Source organism: Cervus canadensis, chromosome 4, assembly GCF_019320065.1.
Source record: "Cervus canadensis isolate Bull #8, Minnesota chromosome 4, ASM1932006v1, whole genome shotgun sequence".
NCBI lineage: Eukaryota > Metazoa > Chordata > Mammalia > Artiodactyla > Cervidae > Cervus > Cervus canadensis.
The window spans coordinates 100,082,779-100,099,829 of NC_057389.1; the positions used below are offsets into that span (position 1 = coordinate 100,082,779).

Consider the following 17,051-nt stretch of genomic DNA (forward strand, 5'->3'; position numbering starts at 1 on the left):
TTATGTAAGTTAACCCATTTGAAATTTTAAAAAATTTAAGCAGAATATTAAATGTCTCTGAGTCTCTTTTCTAAAATGGAGAATGGAGGATACGCTATACTATTGATACTTCACAGAGTGAGCTTCTCTAAATTTAAACAGACAATCCATACAATGTGCTAAGGTAGGTTAAAATATTTTATAGTGGTGCAATGGTGAAGAATCTGCCTGCCAATGCAGCAGACACAAGAGACACGAATTTGATCCCTGGGTTGGGAAGATCACCTGGAGTAGGGAATGGCAACCCACTCCAATATTCTTGCCTGGAAAATTCCATGGTCAGAGAAGCCTGGTGAGCTACAGTTTGTGGGTTCTCAAAGAGCAGACACAGTGATCGACTGAGCACACACACACACGCACACGCACACACACACACACACACACACACACACGAGAAACCAAAGAGCTCACTGCCCAATATTTTGCATTAAAGAAATAAAGTAGCCCCTCTTATAAAGAGGGAAATAAAATTTTTATAAGAATATTATGGGCTGTGTCCTTACAAAATGTCAATGCACTGACCAGCAAAGAGAACTAACCAAGACAGTTGCCTCAGTCTCACTTGTTGGAGAAAACTCAAAGTTGGGGTTGGGATAACATGCTGAGAGTTTAGACTCTGGCAGGCGTAGAGATAATGGAGAAGGATTAATAAAAGCTGAATTTGCCTGGCTTATAACCTGGTCTCCTGGGAACAGAGAATGAACAGGAAAAAAAAGAAAAAAAACTTTTTGTCCAGACCAAGTCCCACAGGGAATTCTTGTGCCTATAGGTCATTTATCAAGAGGGAAATGTACCTAATGAGCACATGTAGAGAGTTGTAAATACCTCCTCTGCTGCATCCCTGAGCTTGTACAGCCTGGGTGTGGAGTAGACTAACTGCTGCATTTGGAGTCCTAAGTCTGAGTAAAGAATCAATGCTTGACCCCTCCCTCCTGCTCTCTCAACTGAGGACAGAGTTTCAGTCTCCATCATCATCCACCCAGAAGGGATTCAGACTTCCATAAGGAGCCCTCTGTTCATAGTCCCATGTAGGTGAGTCTGAGACCTCAAAAGATACTGCTAAAAATGTTCAGATAAAATGAAATCCAAAAAATTTACATGAGAAACAACTCATCCTAACTCAGAGTCCAGAGACCACTATGGCTATTTGCTTGGTTGATTAAAATATCAGTATATTTTATGATGCTAGAAAGAAAAGTGGACATTGAATTCAATAACAATATTTAGTGGTGCCAAATAAATGACAGGAATGGAAGCCCAAAGAGAAGAGGGATGAGAAGTACTTCCAGTACTTCTAAAGTACTTCTAAAGTACTTCCAGTAAAGGTAGAACTTATGCCCAATATTTTATTAACTAATTGGGGTGAAAGATATTGTGCATGTGTGCTTTCTAAGTTGGTTCAGTTTTGTCCAACTCTTTGCAGTCCTATAGATTGCAGACCATGAGGCTCCTCAGTCCATGGGATTTTCCAGGCAAGAATACTGGAGTGGGTTGCCATTTCCTCCTCCAGGGGATCTTCCTGACCCAGGGGTCGAATCTGCATCTCTCACATCTCCTGCATTGGCAGGGAGGTTCTTTACTACTAGTGCCACCTGGGAAGTCCTAAAGATATCAGGTATTAGCTTTGGAGTGATGTAGAATGAATTGACGGCATTCTTTTATGACTTTTATGATGGAATTTTTTTCTCACCAACTGGCTATTTGCCATTTAGTTCTCTTATTAGGTGCAGATGTATTTGAGAGGAATTGTGAGTCTATATAAATTTTGTGTGGTCAAATCTAGCAATCAATTATGTTTTCTCCATTTCTAGTATATCAATACTACAAAACCATAAGAAAGTGAAATTCAAATTCTGGTTCTAACTATGGATGACTTCATCCCCCAGGGTACATCTAACAATGTCCAGAATCTTTTATGACTGTGACATATTGAGGCCTCGATGAATATCAGGGATGCTGTAAGCGTCCCACAATGCACAGGACAGACCCTCACCTCAAATAATGATCTGGTCCAGAACGTCAATTGTGCCAACTCTGGGGAACCCTGAATTAAAGAACACTAGTATTTTGAATATTTATTGCTATCTTCAATTTTTTTCCTTAAAATGTTATAACACTTTACATTTTCTGCCAGACAACTCAGAGAGGACTCCTAGTTCAGAAGCACTCAGCCCCAAACTGACAAATATATTTTCCACAGGAGAATGATATGAAACAGATTCTGTTTTGCTTTCTCAAGTCATATACTGAATCAGAGCTAAACTTTGTGTATGTGGTCACAATTTTGATTTCCCTGTTATTATTATATACCCATATATTACATGTCACTGTTTCTATAATAAATAGACTTTCAAATACTTTTTTTAAACAAATGATTGCTTTTCAATTGACTTTTGGGGCATATTCTTGACCAAAAATTTTAAGAATATTTTAGTTAGATTGGCGAGTGAGTGGAAGGGAGATTACATACCAAAACATTCTATGAACATAATATATTATTTTTATCTCTAGGTCACTGCCAATGTCATTAATCCATATCAATGACATAAATCATTACTGTTATAGCTACTGTTTGATTAATTTTCAATACTTCATTTAGTTTAGTTTACTACACTTGCTTCAGAATCATACTATTTAACCTGGTTTCATTCTCTTTGCCATATTTTTACTTCCTAGCTTTTCATTTTTCTAAATTACTTTTGGGACAAGTGCCCATCTATTCACACACTTCATTAAAATACAACGGTGAGCAAAACAGGTGAATTTCCTTCCTGTTTTGATTCTTGCATGATGATTAGGAAGACAGACTACAATGAAAGAAACGTGTGTGTAATTCAATGTCCTCAGATGACTAATACGAAGGACGTTACTCAGTGATAAGAGTAGAATTGTTACACTGTCGGTAGGCTTTATGTGGATGGATCATACAGATCATTAGTTGTTGGATGAGGAGCAGAACTAGGACTAGAATGTGCACATAGGAGTTATGGGAAGAGCGATCCAAACCCAAGCATAGCAAAGAGATGGTGATACATATGAAAAGGGAGAGTCTTGCCTCGTCTGCTGTCAGACCTATGAAACCAATTAGTCAAATAGGTATTAAGCAGTCCCAGAAAAGTAAGTATTGCTGCCTGCATTAAAGAAGGTCAATATCCAGTCCATGTTTCATTATGCTTTCTGTTCATCCGTTTGTGAGATGTTGGCTCAGTCCTCTTGCTCACTTTCTGTTGGGCTATCCAATTGGAAAATGCTTCAAATCATAAAGACATCACTTTTTATCATTTGAATAAATATATTTTTTAATTTTTTAAATTACTTTTCTTGAACATCCAGGGGAAAAAAAAAAGAAAACAGCACATGAAATGTCACCAGAACCAAAGAAACCTCTTTACCACAGTCTCTCAGGAGACATTTGAGTTTGTTAGGTCTTTATTCCCTCTTGTGTCCATTTCTCTCTTCTCTCTTTTTGCCCCATCCCGCATCCCTCTCTGTATCCTGATGTACACATATACCTTAAAATCCAAGGTCTGAGACAAGATAAACATATATATACACACATATATATATACACACTTATTGAACACGTTTTTTATTTTATTTTATATTGGAGCATAGTCAATTAACAATGTTGTGATAGTTCCAGGTAGACAGCAGAGGGACTCAGCCATACTTAAACATGTATCCATTCTGCCCCAAACTCCTGTTCCATCCAGACTGAGACATAACGTTGATCAGAGTCCCCTGTGTTATACAGCAGGGCCTTGTTGGTTATCCACTTTAAACGTAACATTGTGTTGATGTCCATCCCAAACTCTCTAACTGTCCCTTCCCCTCATCTTTCTCCCTGGCAACCCATAGGTTCACATTCAACTATTTTTTTAATGATCTTTAATACAAGTGTAAAATGGCCATACCAAAATTGAATCCCAAGTATGTTGGTACCAAGAATACTTACAAACTGGAATTTTTGAATACCACTTTACATAACCTGATCTTATCAGTGAGAGTTGTGTCAAACTCTAACTTAATCAAGGCAGTTAGGGATGAGGGGTGAGAAACACAGAAGTAACATAGTTTAGGTGGCCAGTGTCTGCTGCGTGCTTGCACCTGTGTGTGTGTGCATGTGTGTGTGTGTGTGTGTGTGTGTGTGTGTGTGCAGTGCCTGGTGGAGTATGAGAAATCCTCACAGTGGTGGTACTGAGTTCATATATTCCAAGGTGACTCCAAGAATCTGCCTGCAATGTGGGAGACCTGGGTCCAATCCCTGGGTTGGGAAGATCCCCTGAAGGAGGGCATGGCAACCCACTCCAGTATTCTTGACTGGGAAATCTCATGGACAGAGGAGCCTGGCGGGCTGCAGTCCATGGGGTCACAAAGAGTTGGACATGACTGAAACAGCTGGACACAGCAAGGTGATTCATACACAGAGGTCAGAACTCAGTCAACAGAGGGATCCATTTAAACACATGGGACGTCTCTGCAACAATTTCATCAAGTACTAGTTACACGAGGTGGATGAAAGTCTTATGATGTGAAGCTTCAGCACCACCAGGGAGGTCAGCTTGCTCCTCAGCGTCCTCTGACACCATCTCACCTCACTCCCTCTTGCCCTACGCCCTCCCCACATTGGTTTCCTTCTTTCTCTTAAACTTGAACACTTTAAAAAAGCCCTTTCCTCGGTGCATTTGTACTGGCTAGTCTCCCTGCCAAGCATACACTTCGCCTGATATGTTCATGGCTCCTACTCTTTCATCCTTGAATCTAAAAAATAGCATGCCTTCTCTACTCTTTCCTTAGAACCTTTCAGGTTTCTTCATAGCAACAGTCACCATTCAAAAGTTATACATAACTTATAAGCTTTATATATATATATACATGTATATTTAATATATATTCACATATATATGGACGTCTCTGGTGGCTCAGCAGTAAAGAACCTGCCTGCAATGCAGGAGACTCAGGAGACCGGGGTTCTATCTCTGGGTGGGTAAGATCCCCAGAGGAGGGCATGGCAGCCCACTGCAGTGCTCTTGCCTGGAAAACCTCCTGGACAGAAGAGCCTGGCAGGCTACAGTGCATGGAGGGGGAAAGAAGCCGCTGAGCATGCACACATACCCACACACGTATATGACTTGCTTATGTTTCCTTTGTGGCTGGATTCTTAGAGATTTTGTAGTTTAGAACCCTATACTCGTTGCCAAGACATCACCTGGAACGTGATCATCACTCATTTTATAATCCCCAACTGAATGAAAGTATTTCTTATGTGGAATAGATGACATCCCGGGGATAAAGCAGCAGGTGGGACAACCTTGTCAGTTCCAGATGACACAGAAATTCCCTAAAGGGGAGCAAATCCATAAACAAAGCAGAACTTAGTTAAGCAAATGTATTTAAATACAATTAGGCAAAATATAAATAACGGTTTTCCAATGATGTGAGCAATGTCTTTTCTGTGAAAATCAGACATGATATTTTCCCTTTTCCTTTAGGTCACCTCCACCACATGGTACCGGGGAACCTAACACATGTTTCCGGTTTTCTTCTTCTGGGATTTTCGGAGGCACCTGAACTGCAGCCCCTCATCTTTGGGCTCTTTCTCTCCATGTACCTGATCACTGTGTTTGGAAACCTCTTCATCATCCTGGCCATCAGCTCAGACACCCACCTCCACACCCCCATGTACTTCTTCCTCTCCAACCTGTCCTTTGTAGACATCTGCTTCACCTCCACAACCATCCCAAAGATGCTGTGGAACATCCAGACCCAGAACAAAGTTATAAGCTATGAAGGCTGCATCACCCAGATGTACTTTTTCGCACTGTTCGTAGGGTTGGATGACTTCCTCCTGACTGTGATGGCCTATGACCGGTTTGTGGCCATCTGCCACCCCCTGCACTACACGGTCATCATGAGTGCCCGGCTCTGTGGACTGCTGGTGCTGGTGTCCTGGGTCATCAATGTCCTACACTCCTTCTTGCAAACTTTCATGGTGTTGAGATTGTCCTTCGGCAGAGAGGTGATAATCCCTCACTATTTCTGTGAACTCAAGCAGTTGGTCCAACTTGCCTGTTCTGACACCTTTCTTAATGACATGGTGATGTACTTTGCAACTGTGCTGCTGGGAGGTGCTCCCTTAGCTGGTATCCTTTACTCCTACTCTAGGATAGTTTCCTCCATATGTGAAATCTCATCAGCTCAGGGGAAGTATAAAGCATTCTCCGTCTGTGCATCTCACCTCTCAGTTGTCTCCTTATTTTATTGTACATGCTTAGGAGTGTACCTTAGCTCTGCTGTTACCCAAAGCTCACACTCAAGTGCAACGGCCTCAGTGATGTACACTGTGGTCACACCCATGCTGAACCCCTTCATCTACAGTCTGAGGAACAAGGACATAAAGAGGGCTCTGAAAGCACTCTTTAGGAGGACAACGATTAAAACACCAGTTGTTCTAAGCTGAAGAAGGGAGCATGGCTGAAAGATTTAAAATCTCACAGGCAGAAATTGCAATTTTTGAGATCAGCTTGTGGAAGCAGATGTTGCTCCTTCCTTTATTTCCTGAAATTTCCATTTATTTGATCTCACCTCTTTCATACAATTTATGTAACTCATTTAATTAAGCTTAGAGATTTCCCTCTTATACAAGAGTTATTTTAATAAAGAATAGTCATGAGTTGTACTGCTCCTATGCGGGGAAAACTGCTGAAGACATTCACAGCTATCTGTGTGTTTATAACAAGGAAAATTCCAGACCACTGATTTCATGTTTGTGTACATCATTCCTTTGTATCACCACCTTAGCTGCTCTTTCTGATAGTTTGGACTTTGACATACACTGTATCTTGCTAGTTGTCACTGTATTGTATTTGCCTCTTTAGGATTCTATTCCTTATTCAGTTTTGTTTCCACAGTACCTATCATGTGTGTCCATGCTTTGCTCAGTCATGTCTCTTTGTGACCTTTTGACTGTAGCCTGCCGGGCTCCTCTGTCCATGGGATTCTCCAGGCAAGAACACTGGCATTGAGTTGCCATTTCCTCCTCCAGGGGATCTTCCTGACCCAGGGATCAAAGGCCATATCTTAAGTCTCCTGCACTGGCAGGCAGGGGTTCTTTACCACTAGTGTCAGCCCCTGAGGCATCAAGTTCAGTTCAGTTCAGTTGCTTAGTCATGTCTGACTCTTTGCCACCCCATGGACTGCAGCACTCCAGGCTTCCCTGTCCATCACCAACTCCCAGAGTTTACTCAAACTCATGTCCCTTGAGTCGGTGATGCCATCCAACCATCTCATCGTTTGTCGTCCCCTTCTTCTCCCACTTTCAATCTTTCCTAGCATCAGAGTCTTTTTAAATGAGTCAGTTCTTTACATCAGATGGCCAAAGTATTGGAGTTTCAGCTCCAGTATCAGTCCTTTCAATGAATATTCAGGACTGATTTCCTTGAGGATGGACTTGTTGGATCTCCTTGCTGTCCAAAGGACTCTCAAGAATCTTCTCCAAATCATAATTCAAAAGCATCAATTCTTTGGCCCTCAGCTTTCTTTATAGTCCAACTCTCACATTCATACATGACTACTGGAAAAACCATAGTTTTGACTAGACAGACCTTTGTTGGCAAAGTAATGTCTCTGCTTTTTAATATGCTATCTAGGTTGGTCATAACTTTCCTTCCAATGAGCAAGCGTCTTTTAATTTCATGGCTGCAGTCACCATCTGCAGTGATTTTGAAGCCCCCCAAAATAAAGTCTGTCACTGTTTCCACTGTTTCCTGATATATTTTCCATGAATTGAAGGGCCCAGATGTCATGACCTTAGTTTTATGAATGTTGAGTTTTAAGCCAACTTTTTCACTCTCGTCTTTCACTTTCTTCAAGAGGCTCTTTAGTTCTTCTTCACTTCCTGCCATAAGGGTGGTGTCATCTGCATATCTGAGGTTACTGATATTTCTCCAGACAATCTTGATTCTAGCTTGTGCTTCATCCAGCCAAGCGTTTCTCATGATGTACTCTGCATATAAGTTAAATAAGCAGGGTGACAATATACAGCCTTGATGCACTCCTTTCCCTATTTGGACCGGTATGTTGTTCCATGTTCAGTTCTAATTGTTGCTTCCTGACCTGCATACAGATTTCTCAAGAGGCAGGTCAGGTCGTCTGGTATTCCCATCTGTTGAAGAATTTTCTACAGTTTGTTGTGATCCACACAGTCAAAGGCTTTGGCATGGTCAATAAAGCAGAAGTAGATGATTTTCTGGAACTCTTTTGCTTTTTCAATGATCCAATGGATGTTGGCAATTTGATCTCAGTTCCTCTGCCTTTTCTAAATTCAACTTGAACATCTGGAAGTTCAAGAAATAGATGGACAGCATGAAAATGAAATCTTTTGCAAAGATTGAATTGAATGATTCATTCAAACTTATGTTCTCTTGGAAACTCTACCTGGAGACATGTATATGATAATATGTTTGAATCGTTCAATATAATTGACGTGTGTGATATTAAAAAAAATGTTCAAGTACACTTAATGTTACCTTGAGTTCTAACATCCTGGGGGCTCAGTAGACTGAAGGATTCAAATTAGAACGTTCATGTTTTTCTACCTTGTCCAGTAGGTGGCGAAATGATATAGCTTTTTTTTTTTTTTTTTCCCCTCAATTCTACCTGAGCTGCCTGTGGTTATGAATTTGTACTTTAGACCCTTCATGACCTCTGTCAGAAGAGTTGCCCTGTGCCCTACCTATTGCTTCTTGTGCCTCTGGGGTACGGTACCTTGCTGTTGTCAGTGCTTCTGGTGTGCTGCTTGGGATGCTTTTCTTGTAGCTTCTCTGAGATCTCCTGAGTCACAGGCTCTGCTGTGACAGGGTGGTGGTAGGCGGTGGCGCTGGGGTGGTAGGGGTGCTGTGGTGTGTCCAGTGTGGTAAGCTTCGCCAGCTCTAACACAGAAGGTATGGAGGTTGGCGGGGGGTACACAGGGTCATGGACACCTAGGTAGCTGGGCGGGGGGACACAGGGTCATGGACACCTAGGTAGCTGGTGGGGGTAACACAGGGTCATGGACACCTAGGTAGCTGGGGGGGGGGACACAGGGTCATGGACACCTAGGTAGCTGGGGGAGGGGACACAGGGTCATGGACACCTAGGTAGCTGGTGGAGGGGACACAGGGTCATGGACACCTAGGTAGCTGGTGGGGGTGACACAGGGTCATGGACACTTAGGTAGCTGGTGGGGGTGACACAGGGTCATGGACACCTAGGTAGCTGGGGGGTGGACACAGGGTCATGGACACCTAGGTAGCTGGGGGGTGGACACAGGGTCATGGACACCTAGGTAGCTGGTGGGGACAAAGGGTCATGGACACCTAGGTAGCTGGTGGGGACACAAGGTCATGGACAACTAGGTAGCTGGGGGGGGCGGGGACAGGGGCCCATGCCCCACTGCCACCTCTGCCCATCCCTGTCCTGCAGGCACCCGATGCTGGAATGCCAGAGTTGGTGCCTGTCTCCTGCTGCTTCTACCTTCCTTGGGGTTGAATTTATAAAACATCAAAGGGAAACACAGCCAGTAAGTCCTGGGACTGAATCCATAAGACACCTAAAAGAAGACAAAGCCAGTAAGCTTTGTGATATTGATTTTGTAATATCTTTTCTAGATATATATCTCCTTAGGCAAGGGAAACAAAACCAAGAATAAATAATGATACTATATTGTACTAAGAAAACATTGTATAGGAAAGGAAATCATTAACAAAATGAAAAGACTACCAAATGGAAGAAGATATTTACAAGGGATATATCTGATAAACAGTTGATGTTAAAATATACAAATAACTCACATAACAACAACAACAGAAGAGCTAGATTTTAAAATGAGCAGAGAATCTTAATAGATTTTTTTTTTTCAGATATACTGGAGTAGGTAGCCTATCCCTTCTCCATGGGATCTTCCTGACCCAGGGATCAAACCAGGGTCTCCTGCATTGCAGGATTCTTTACCAGCTGAGCTACCAGGGAAACTCTCAAAAAGACACACAGATGACAAACTGACACAGGAAGAAATATTTGACATCACTCTAAAAAATCCTCTACTTACAAATGACTTCTGTTCCAAGAGTATGTTCGTAAGTCCTATTTGTTCATAAGTCCAACAATGTTAGCTTAGGTACCAGCTTTCACAGATAATGCCAGACACGTGAACTAACTTACATGGCTGGATATGTGAACACATGGTCACATTTTAAAAGTTAGCAACTTGAAGTTTCATATGTAGGGAACTTACTGTAATTATTAAGGAAATGCAAATGAAAACCACAATGAGAATTTATCTCATGCCTGTTACAATGGCATTATCAAAAAGGCAAGAAATAAGTGTTGGTGATAATATGGAGAAAGGGGAAACCTTTTTATTGTAGACAGTATCTTTTCTCCATCATATATTATTTGCTTATTATAAGCTAATTGTCCTTATATATGTGTCTCGTGAGTGTGAATTTAAATTGGTACAGCTACAATGGAAAACAACATAAAGATTACCCAAAGAATTAGGAACTATCATATGATTCAGCTATTCCATTCCTGAGTATTTATTCCCAAACATGAAAGCACTAGTTTTTAAAGATGCATGCACCCTTAAGTTGATCACAGTAGGATTTAAAATAGTCAAGATATAAGGAAAATATCTAGGCCCATCAATGTATGGGCTTCCCTTGTGGCTCAGCTGGTAAATAATCTGCCTGCAATACAGGAGACCCTGGGTTGGAAAGGCTACCCGCTCCAGTATTCTGGCCTGGAGAATTGCACGGAATGTATAGGCCATGGGGTGGCAAAGACTCAGACATACCTGAGTGACTTTCACTTTCTATCAATGGACGAATGTATAAAAAAGATGTTATTTATCTGTATATGTGTATGTGTGTGTGTGTGTGTACATACATACACACACAATGGAATACTACTCAGAATGAAAAAGATGAAAGCTTTCATTTGCAACAACATGGATGAAATTTAAGGGTGTTTTACTAAGTAAAATAAATCAGATAGAAGAAGACAAATATCCTTTGATCTCACTCATATGTGAAATAGAACAAACAAACAAAGCTAGTAAATGAGCACTCCAAAGCAAACAAGATCTAACATGTAGGTACACAGAACAGATCTCTCTACATGGGGGAAAGGGGACTGAGGGGACGGTGAATCGCTTAAAGGGGATCGACGTTATCATGATGAATGGAAACTGAAGTTTTGCTTGGGAGTGCTCTGTCCTGTACACAGAAGTAAAAAAAAGAAATGTTTGTACACATGAAACTTGTATGACATTATCTCAATGAATGGCATATAATTAAAAATAAGTGAAAAAAAAAATACAGACACTACTAAAATTGGAAGAAAAAATAAATCATTACTGAATTGAAATTATACCTGTTTGTTGAGATGGCCCTAACTGAAGCTTTCTCTTTACCCATGTCTTTTGAAATGTGACACTGAAGCATTTTTTATTAGGAGGAGGTGTCTCTTTCTCCACCTTTTTATCTGGGCTAGACTTAGGATTTTTATTTGCTTGAGCCCATAGAATTCTAGGTTCATCAGCCTCATCAGAACTGACTCAAATGTGTTCCTTTTTATGACTGAGTAATATTCCATTGTGGATATGTACCACACTACTTTATCCATTTATCTGTTGATAGACATCTAGGTTGCTTCCATATTCTAGCTATTATAAATAGTGCTGCAATGAACAATGGGACACATGTGTTTTTTTCAAGTTGGTTTCCTCAGGGTATATGCCTAGGAGTGGGATTGATGTATGTCATCAAGTGTTCTGCCTATGTTTTCCTTTAAGAGTTGGTGATGGACAGGGAAGCCTGGCGTGATGCAGTCCATGGGGTCACAGACATGACTGGGCAACTGAACTTAATTGAAAGATCAACACTGTGAAGGTGAGAAAATTTATTCCAGTGTAGCATTTCTTTAAATTCACTCTTCCTAAAAATTACCAAGGATTATAGTTTAAGTTCAAATTATTTTTCAGCAGGTCTGATCAAGGGCACACAGACCCTTCATTTCTAACAAGATGCTAAGTGTTGATGCTTCAGGTCCTCAACTGTGGATCACAGTTTGGGTAGCGAATAAGCGGTCCTATGTTAGATTCAGTTATAAATAGACTTAGGTATTCAACAAAATCTTCCTTGTATGTCATTTTGAAAACAATTCAGCGTGTCTTTTGTTTGTTTTCTTTTATTTTCTGGCCACATGGCATGTGAGACCTTAGTTCCCCAACCAGGGATAGAACCCAGTGTCTCCTGCATTGGAAGCACAGATCCTTAACCACTGGACCACCAGGGAAGTCCCTTCCATGTATGTAATTTTGAAAGATAAGATTTTCACTCATTTTTATAGGTAGCGATAAAGTTTTTGTTGATTTTTATAGAAATATTCTTAAGTGACATAAAATAATTTCTATTAGAAAAAGACTTTGCAGTAGGCAGAATAAGATCCTCCAAAGGATGTCCACATGCTAAAAACTTTGGAATATCATACCTTACATAGCTGGCTTAATTACAATAGCTGATGAAATACAGTTGATCTTGATGTAGGAATATTAGCACAGATATCCAGTTTGGACTCATATAATCACAATAGATTTTCTAAATGTGAAAGAGAAAGGAAGAAGAATTGGAGTCAGACATTTAAAATTGTGGGCATCTGGATTTGAAGACAGAGGAAGGACCATGAGTTAAGCGATGCTGGTGACCACTAGAAGTAAAATATTAACAAGATATTGGGTGCATTCTCTCTGGAGCATCCAGAAAGATCACAGTCTTGAAAACATCTATGAGACTTCAGGCTTTTTGTCTCATAGAACTTTATGATAGGTACTCCTTCTAACTTGCTAGTGTTGTAATTTGTTAAAGAAGCAATAGGAATCTAATATAGATAATTGCCCAATCATATGCTGCTCCTGCTAACCTATTATATCTCAGTTGGTAAAGAATCTACCTGCAATGCAGGATACCCGGGTTCAATTCCTAGGTTGGGATAATCCCTTGGAGAAGGGAATGGCAACACACTCCTGTATTCTTGCCTGGTGAATTCCATGGAAAAACCATGCGTGGAGTTAAGAATTAAAATTTTCTGGCTGTGCATTGTTAAGGGTAGTATGTTAATCACACAAAAATTGGTGAGAGACAACTCCTCTAACTGGGAGAGAAGCAAAGTGGCATATATGGATTTAAGAACAGTGAAATTTAAATATAGTAATTAACAGTTGAGAAATCCAGTTTTGTTTGTTTTTCTTATAAAGTCTATTGTTCAGTCACTAAGTCATGTCCAACTCTTTGCAACGCCATGGACTGAAGCATGCCAGGCTTCCCTGTCCTTCGCCATCTCCCAGATCTTGCTCAAATTCATGTCCATTGAGTCAATGATGGAATCCAACCATCTCATCCTCTGCCACCTTCTTCTCATTTTACCTTCAATCTTTCCCAGCATCACGGTCTTTTCCAATGAGTTGACTCTTTGTATCAAGCGGCCAAAGTATTGTTGCTTCAGCCTCATCATCAGGGTTGATTTCCTGTAGGACTGACTGGTTTGATCTCCTTTCAGATCAAGGGACTCTCAAGAGTCTTCTCCAGCACCACAGTTGGATATCATCAATTCTTTGGTGCTCAGCCTTTTTTATGGTCCAACTCTCATCTAATCACCATCCATGATAAACTAAAGAATAACCTACTTACATAAAAGTAAGAAATTGACATAAAGTTGTTCAAGACAGAAGACCACTACAACTGCACACATCATCGTGGAGGAGCCCTTAAAACACAAAATAGAGCCTGACGGCTGACAGTAGACCCCTGAGGAGACAATCATAACTCAGATCAACTCCCCACCACAGAAACTCATTAGATAAAAGATCCATTACACTAAATCATTGCTTTTAGGATGATGTGCTATGTTGCAACAGCTAACTAATGCTATAGTCCAAGTGAATAGAACTGAAGGAAAGGCAATTGTTGTAATACATGAATAGCATTCATGATTATTATTCAAGTTTATGTCATACAATTTTATTAAAAAGGGATTCCATTTAGGTTTCCTTGTAGGTAAGCAAGAAAGGTTAAAAGTATATGCCTATTTGTGATAAACTTGTGCCTTTGTCACAGGACTAGATGGGAATTTAAATCTAGAGAGCCATAATTTGGAGATATAGATCATATATATAATATCATATATATCATGTACATCATATAAATATGGTATTTAAGTTATTCATTCACAACTCTTTTATTGGTTATGACAGAAATGGAATGGGGGAAATATTTCATCTAGAGAAATGGAAGGAGTCATTTAATTGTAGGCAACAATGGAAGTTTTCAAACAGAATGATATAATTACACCAAAAAAACTTTCACCTCAATGATAAACCCCTTTACAAACAGACACTAAACCACATACATCAATAAGTAAATGGACACCATGAAAAAATCGCTTGCAAAGATATAATCTGACACAAATTTTTGCTGCTGCTATTGCTGCTAAGTCACTTCAGTCGTGTCCGACTCTGTGCGACCCCATAGACGTCAGCCCACCAGGCTCTCCCGCCCCTGGGATTCTCCAGGCGAGAACACTGGAGTGGGTTGCCATTTCCTTCTCCAGTATTTTTTGTTACATCATACTTAAGACCTTCTCTGACTCTAGGTCTTATTATGTCAAGCTCTTTATTGAAATCTTTGTTTCACATAGATGTCAATTAGAGACATGCATTTGATGCTCAGTTTTACCAGTAACTCCAGAAAGCAATGTGGACACTGAGCTATTAATAAATAGAGAATAGTACACTGTTAGGGAGTAAAATCAGATGACCACTTATGAAATACAGTATCTGTTAACATCTACATTTTTGGAAAGAGCAGTTATGGTAGTGACTTTCCAAGGTATGAAGAACTAAAACATGATAGACTGTAGTTTCATATTTTACTCTCCTATGAAATTATGTAATTGGTTTGGTTTCCAAATTAGTTTTTTTTTTCATAGAAGGAGCAAAATTCATGATTATTCTTTTAGTAAAAAGAAAGAAAAATTACTCAGTATATAGTATATCATTTCAGAAGAATTTATTCTTAAGAAATGTGTGAAGTCTTATGAGATAAATGGGAATTTACATATATGTTTCACATGAGATTTTGAATCAATTTGAGAGAGCAGAAAAGTGACAAAAGAAAAAACTTAGATAACAGAGAACAGAAAAGTTAATAAAGTATGTTTTAAAAATTGTATAGAGAAGTTGAAATCAAAGAAATGGAAATATCAGGTAATAAATTGAAGAAACTTTTGCTATTATCACAATCTAATCAAAGAATCACATATCTGCCTATGAGGCTTTGGGCCCTTCTATCATGGGAAGTTCTTCAGCCCAAGGCCAAAGGGCTCTTTTATAAATGTTTCCATTCCAATTTTAGAGCCCCCTTTATGTCTTTATTTCTCAAACTGTAGATGAAGGGGTTCAGCATGGGTGTGACCACAGTGTACATCACTGAGGCAATTGCGCTTGCATGTGAGCTGTGGATAGTAGCAGAGCTAAGGTACACTCCTAAGGCCGAACAATAAAATAAGGAGACAACCAAGAGGTGAGATGCACAGGTGGAGAATGCTTTATACTTCCCCTGAGCAGATGAGATTCCACAGATAGAGGACAATATCTTAGAGTAAGAGTAAATGATACGAGTAAGGGGAACACCCCCTTGAATTACAGATCCAAAATACACCATTACGTTGTTGAGAAAGGGGTCAGAACAGGCAAGTTGGATCAGCCATGTGATTTCACAGAAAAAGTGGTGGATTTCCAAGTCTGAGCAGAATGACAGTTGCGACATCACTAAGCTGTGTAACAAGGAAAACAGGGCACTCATGATCCAGGACACCAGGAGGAGCAGCCCACAGACCCAGGGGTTCATGATGACCGTATACTGCAGGGAGTGACAGATGGCCACATACCGGTCATAGGCCATCACAGTCAGGAGGAAGTCATCTAATCCTGCAAAGAGTAAGTAAAAATATACCTGGACGATGCAGCCTTCATAGGTGATTACTTTCCTCTGTGTCTGAGTGCTTTGCAGCATCTTTGGGATGGTGGTGGAGGTGAAGAAGATGTCTACAAAGGACAGGTTGGAGAGGAAGAAGTACATGGGAGTGTGGAGGTGGGAGTCTGAGCTGATGGCCAAGATGATGAGCAGGTTTCCAAACACAGTGATCAGGTATATGGAGAGGAAAAGCCCAAATATGATGGGCTGCAGTTCTGTTTCCTCTGAGAATCCCAGAAGGTGAAATTCTGAAATTTGAGTCTTGTTCTCTGGTTCCATGTGATGGATGTGACTATTGGGGAAAAAATATATATATAACATGATAATTTTTACTAAAACTGACATTACTCAAATAGCTAAAATACTGTGATCTCCATTTTGATGACAAAAAATTGATGTTAATATGTTCTATGTAGATAAATTCTCCTTGAGGGTATACCTCATTTCACCTCTAACTCAAAATTTTTGTCCCATTTGAGCATATTTCCAAGCAGTTCACATTTTACAGTTTTATTGAGAAACATATTGAGAACATACATATTCTAAGTACCTATAAGAGATAAATATGTGCACATATATGGGATAAAATATATCTACATTTTAGACATATTTAAAAACAAATCTCTCACAATCCAAGGATAGTGAAGAATTATATTCAAATAAACATATAATATGCTAGAAGGTGACAGATGTATGAAGAAAACAGAAACATGTGTAAAGGAGAGAGTAGCAGGAGACATTATTTTATGCTGAGTGTTCAAGCAAGGGCTGAAAACAAGGATTTATTTGAAGAAACATTAAGAAAGGAAGAGAAGGACCTAGTGTGATGCTAAGAGAAGGCACTCACTAGAGTGAAAGCAGAGGGAACAATCACTGCAAAGGACCTGAGGAAGATGCTGGTTCCACATTTTCAGATCCAAACAAGGAAGCCAGTGGGAGAGA

The 17,051-nt window shown here is 40.1% G+C and overlaps 2 protein-coding genes across 2 annotated transcripts; one reads left to right on the forward strand and one right to left on the reverse strand.

Moving 5' to 3' along the window:
- Window positions 1–5,539: 5,539 nt before the first annotated feature.
- Window positions 5,540–6,499, forward strand: LOC122440985 (olfactory receptor-like protein OLF4). The gene has a single exon (XM_043467626.1). It carries the CDS (start codon window positions 5,546–5,548, stop codon window positions 6,497–6,499), a length of 954 nt encoding a protein of 317 aa, XP_043323561.1. The 5' UTR covers window positions 5,540–5,545.
- Window positions 6,500–15,461: 8,962 nt separating this feature from the next.
- Window positions 15,462–16,388, reverse strand: LOC122439442 (olfactory receptor-like protein OLF4). The gene has a single exon (XM_043464474.1). It carries the CDS (start codon window positions 16,386–16,388, stop codon window positions 15,462–15,464), a length of 927 nt encoding a protein of 308 aa, XP_043320409.1.
- Between the last annotated feature and the right edge of the window lie 663 nt (window positions 16,389–17,051).